The sequence below is a fragment of the Eurytemora carolleeae genome, unplaced genomic scaffold (genome assembly GCF_000591075.1).
Source record: "Eurytemora carolleeae unplaced genomic scaffold, Eaff_2.0 scaffold625, whole genome shotgun sequence".
Lineage (NCBI taxonomy): Eukaryota > Metazoa > Arthropoda > Copepoda > Calanoida > Temoridae > Eurytemora > Eurytemora carolleeae.
In genome coordinates, this window is record NW_019396697.1 from 193872 (window position 1) to 198696 (window position 4825).

A 4825-nucleotide genomic window follows, 5' to 3' on the forward strand; every position below is an offset into this window, starting at 1 on the left:
TTTCCATGTCGCAACGGAGAGAAGTTAATTTTCCCAATTTTCTCCATTTTAAAATAATTCTTTTTATTTTTGAATTTGATTGAAGACGATCTTTAGGTAAAATTTCTAAAACTACGCGGCATCCGCATGTCCATATTTTCATACAAATGTTTTTAACAATTGTCAATGATGCCGACCGAAAATTGATCTTGTTCTTATATTTTATTTATTGAAAGGTTTTTACAAAGTCTTATTTAAAAATAATCTATATTACAGTATATAAGATAGCATTTAACGACAGATTAATTTATAATATATCTTCGGACCGATCGGAGGAGGGAGACAGATTCATATTTGATTATTTTTACAGATTCTGTGGAAGTTGGCAAAATGGCGAAAAATGAAATAGCAGCGATGTTAGGTAATGTTTTTAGTATTATTTCCGGGTTAGGTTAGATTAAGAGATTTTTTGGGCCGAGCGTTGCGGCTAGGCCAGGCCAGGGGGTGGGGCGTTGCGGCCACATGACCAATTATATCAATGTGTTATATATGAGATAATTTATATAATGATTCATGATTATAACAGCGTTTTAGAGTATATACTATGATGACATAGTTAAAGACGCACAATTATTATGAAATTTACGACAGTAAAACGTATTATTTAGTAATTTCCTATTAGAGGATTTGGTTATATCCTAATGTTCGCTTTTAGGACCCCCCCCCCCCCATAAACTTGTACTTTCATCTTATATGTAACACATGGATATAATTGTCATGTGGCCGCAGCGCCCGGCCACCTAGCCTCTCCTAGCCGCAGCGCTCGGCCCAGAAATGGATTTAACCTAACCTGACCTTGAAATAATACTCTGTAAACATTAACTTTGTAGAAAATTGTTTAAACCGAGGTCATGTACAAACTTGATTGATGGGGGGGGGGGGAGAGTTCCAAAAATCTTAAACTAGGGATGTACCAAGGATTATGGACATCCACCTTACATTTAACGCATGAGCGTAGTTGGACATATGGCCCGCAGCCTGCACCCTAGCATGATATATTATTAATTTTGTTAAAAATTATTGGTCATGTTGAAAACTTGACGGGGGGAGGCGGGGGGGGTCCAAAAAGCATTCTCTATGACAGACCCCTGTTTTGAAAAGAGTTATACCCTTTTACTAAACTATGCATAAGACAATCACAAGAAACGCCCCCCCCCCGCTTTTATTCAACTCTCTTTTTTTTGTTTAAAATGTACGTACAACTATTATACAATTTTCAATAGTAAAGGGTATTTTGATATCTATTTAATTTATTAGTTTATAAAAGCTATTTACTATTTTGCCTTGTTCTTCACCTGATCCAAGACAATAGAAAACTAGACTCCCCCCCCCCATCATCTTGAATTATCTGACTGTTTAATGTTTCCATATTATATTTAGACGAGTTGATGGGACGGAATAGAAATGCACATCCTAATGAGAAGGTAAAGTGTTAAAATCGTAGCTTTTTACTTCTTTCTCTAAGTTAAATAAAAATGGTGAAAGCGATTATTTTTGTGTTTCCGTAATAGTGACTTCGGGGAGAATAGAGAGAGTGAAGGACGTTTTCAGAAATCGTTACTTTTCAAGATAGCAATGGGACGATTGTTACTGAGATAAAGATTTACAAAGTGCCGTTGTTGAATCTGAGAAGCCTGTCTCTATAATAGGAATCTGAGAAGGGTCGCTTGCTTTTACGTCTGAAGTCATATTAATTGGAAGATTTTCTTCATCAATTTTATTGGAATTTCTTTTTTGCACTTTTTTTTTAGGAACCTTTGTTGATATTTGAATTTTAAGTTGACAAATATTTTGATGTAACTACTTTAAATTTGATTGAGGGTTACTTTTAGTTTTTTATCTCTAATGCACTAAAAGCTTGCATTTATTGAAGTGAATCTGAAAACCAACATAATATGTAAAAATCCCAAAAAGGATAACATATTGTCCCGAATGAAAACACAAGATGATTGGATATTTTATTCAATTTTACTCATAATATTAGAATTTTATTCTTAATATTAGGATAATATTTTTCGATGCTCTACACTGGGGAAAATGATAAATTGTACATAAACTGGAAAACATTCCAACCATTTTTTTCACTTTAAACCCCAAAAATTCAAGATAATAAGACACCTTACCTGAGGGGTGGAGGGGGGATTTTCAATAAAATATTCAACCCTGCGTTAATTAAAAAAATTTTGAATGAGCATTGATTTTTATGTTTAATGTTTAGGTTGCAGATATAACTTGGGAAGACAGTTCTGTTTGTAAATATTTTCTGGTGGATTTCTGTCCTCACGATTTATTTACCAACACCAAGGTATTTGAATTCATTTGTATTATAATCATATTATTTGATGATCATGAGATTATATTTTCAATTAAGACAGTATATTTAAAGATGTAATTGCAGCGAAGGAGCATATTTGTTTGGCAAAATAACTTGATGAGGGGGGGGTCGTCTTTTAGTTTGTGTTACCTTTTACTTGTTTAGGTTGATCTGGGAGTCTGCCCCAGAATCCATGACGAGGAGTTAAAGAAGAAGTACGAGGCGGCTAAGGAAGGAAGCAAAAAAATGGCCGTGCTAGATGAGTTTATTAGGTCAGTTTAGATTGGGAATATATTCAAGGTTTAGTAAATTTAGAAATTTTCTCAATTGTGATCTTTACTTGAAATTAATTTGAAGAGGAAAAAGGTGAACAGGTTGAGTTTCGGCTTTAATTTCTTAAAAATAATACATGATCAGGAAAATTTTTAACATTATCTTCTTTCTTTATCTGCGTCTGTTAAGGTAAGACTGAAATCTGCTCTTAATTTACGAGAAATACATTCGAGATGAGATCTGGAAGAAGTCCTATCTTGGGCAACCCAAACCGTTAAAAGAAACTATTTTAAAGCTTTTAGATTTGTTTAACCTGTCGAATATTTTTTATCCACCCTTTATATTGAAACCGTTTGAGCAAAATTAATTTTTTTATTCACCTTTTATCCACCTTTTATATTAAATAGTTTGAGCAAAAGTTATTTGAAAATTTTCATTGAACATATTGCACTTTTTGTGCACTGTGCAATAAACTATTTTAGTATTTTGACCTATTAGACATAAACTTTATCTTTTGAGCCTTTCGGTTTGTTACGGCTATTCCAGTAGCTCCTGTTTCTTTTTGTAATAAAATTTGCCCTTGATAAAGGAAACGCGCGTTGGACCATAAGTACAGATTTGAAATTATCACCCTTGAGTTTACCCTTTAATATTTGCTGAAAGGGACTGTGCGCGTGAATTTAAGTGACCCTCCATGCAGAATTGACAATGCCCGATTTACAACGGTACCTTGGAAACCTTTATTTTGAGTATGAAATAGATATCAATATTTTTGTTTCTTCAAACTGTTTATTTTCATTTGCGGTTTTTCTGCGAAAGTGACTTGCGCATTTCTTGTTTTAAAGAAACAATGGAGAAACGCACGGTATCATAAACTTCTTTGATCAAATTGAGGTTTTCATGGTACCATTGTAAATCGGGCATTGTCATCTTTGCATGAAGGGTCGCTTAATAATACGCTTTCAGTCCCTTTAAACATGATTAAATAATGTTTGTTTAGTTACTGTCAGAAGATGATGAACGACCTATCCTTAAAGATAAAGCGGAGTAAGGAGAGGTTGTTGCTCACCCAGATGGAGCAGGCGGCTGCGGCGGGGATGTCTAAGCAGCAGCAGGAGGAGGTGGAGATGAAAATACAGATCCTGACAGACAAGATCAACCATCTGGTTGACCAGGCAGAGAAGGCAGGCTGTCAGGTATATCATATTTTAACAAGGCATTTTCTCTTTTATACATTGCAGGGGACATTATTTCCAAAATTAACACTTGACAAGTTGGCCCATTTCTAACATTTCTAGTGTTAGAAATGGGCACAAATTTGGTTTTGGGATCCGGGCTCATATCCAGAGTAAAAGTCGATAATAAAACTATAACCAACATTTTATAAAGCATGACGAGGACAACAATTCCCAATTTAAAACTTTTTCTGAAATCAAAATTATAAAAGGAGTTCATAATAAGAAAAGTTGATTAAATTTCCCGCATTTTTAATAAACAAGTTCCCGCATTATTAGTTAAATCTATATTGTAAGAACAAAAAAATGTATTTTTATTTCTCAATGCTATAATGATTTTTAAATCATAATATAACAGAATTTGTTTATTTTCTATTTTGTTTTATTTTTCTATTTTTCTTTATAAAAAAAATCTTAGTTTGTTACGTAAGTGTGTAAATGCTTGAAAATTAATATTGATATGAACTCGAGTATTATTCTCAAAACCATGATATGTTCCAAAAATGCGACTGCGACATGAGCTGAAATGCGGTAATAGTTTCAAAATAGGGATTTGTTCGAAAATGAAAACGAGTATTATCAACAACTAATTCTTTCACTTCATTATTAGTTTAAACTTGTCATTTATCGTTTTAAAAAAAGGTTTATCCATTTTTTAAAAATATATGGTGTAGTTTAGTTCAACTCGGCTTGAATTTAAAGATATATACGCTTGAAAAAAGATAACTTTGCAGATTTGGCCCATTTCTAACACTCAGGCCGAGTGTTAGTTTGAGAAGTAATTTCCCCTGCATTGAAAAACAAAAAATTCATTTTAATAAAGGGGGGTAAAGGTCACGACTTTGAAACAATACGGCTGCGGAAAGAGAATGATTTCATTTAAATAGATTAAATTAAGTTACGGCTTCTCATGGGGTCCAAGATCCATATAATTCCATGTCTGATCCCAAATGGGATCGGGGTT

General features: G+C 33.5%; 1 protein-coding gene across 1 annotated transcript; it reads left to right on the forward strand.

Annotated features, from left to right (window-relative positions):
- Nucleotides 1-297: 297 nt before the first annotated feature.
- Nucleotides 298-3822, forward strand: LOC111707522 (luc7-like protein 3; the record flags this gene model as incomplete). Its single annotated transcript, XM_023480633.1, has 5 exons — nucleotides 298-400; nucleotides 1420-1463; nucleotides 2258-2344; nucleotides 2519-2625; nucleotides 3627-3822. Coding segments are annotated over exons 1-5 (465 nt in total), but the record flags the coding sequence as incomplete, so codon positions are not given.
- Between the last annotated feature and the right edge of the window lie 1003 nt (nucleotides 3823-4825).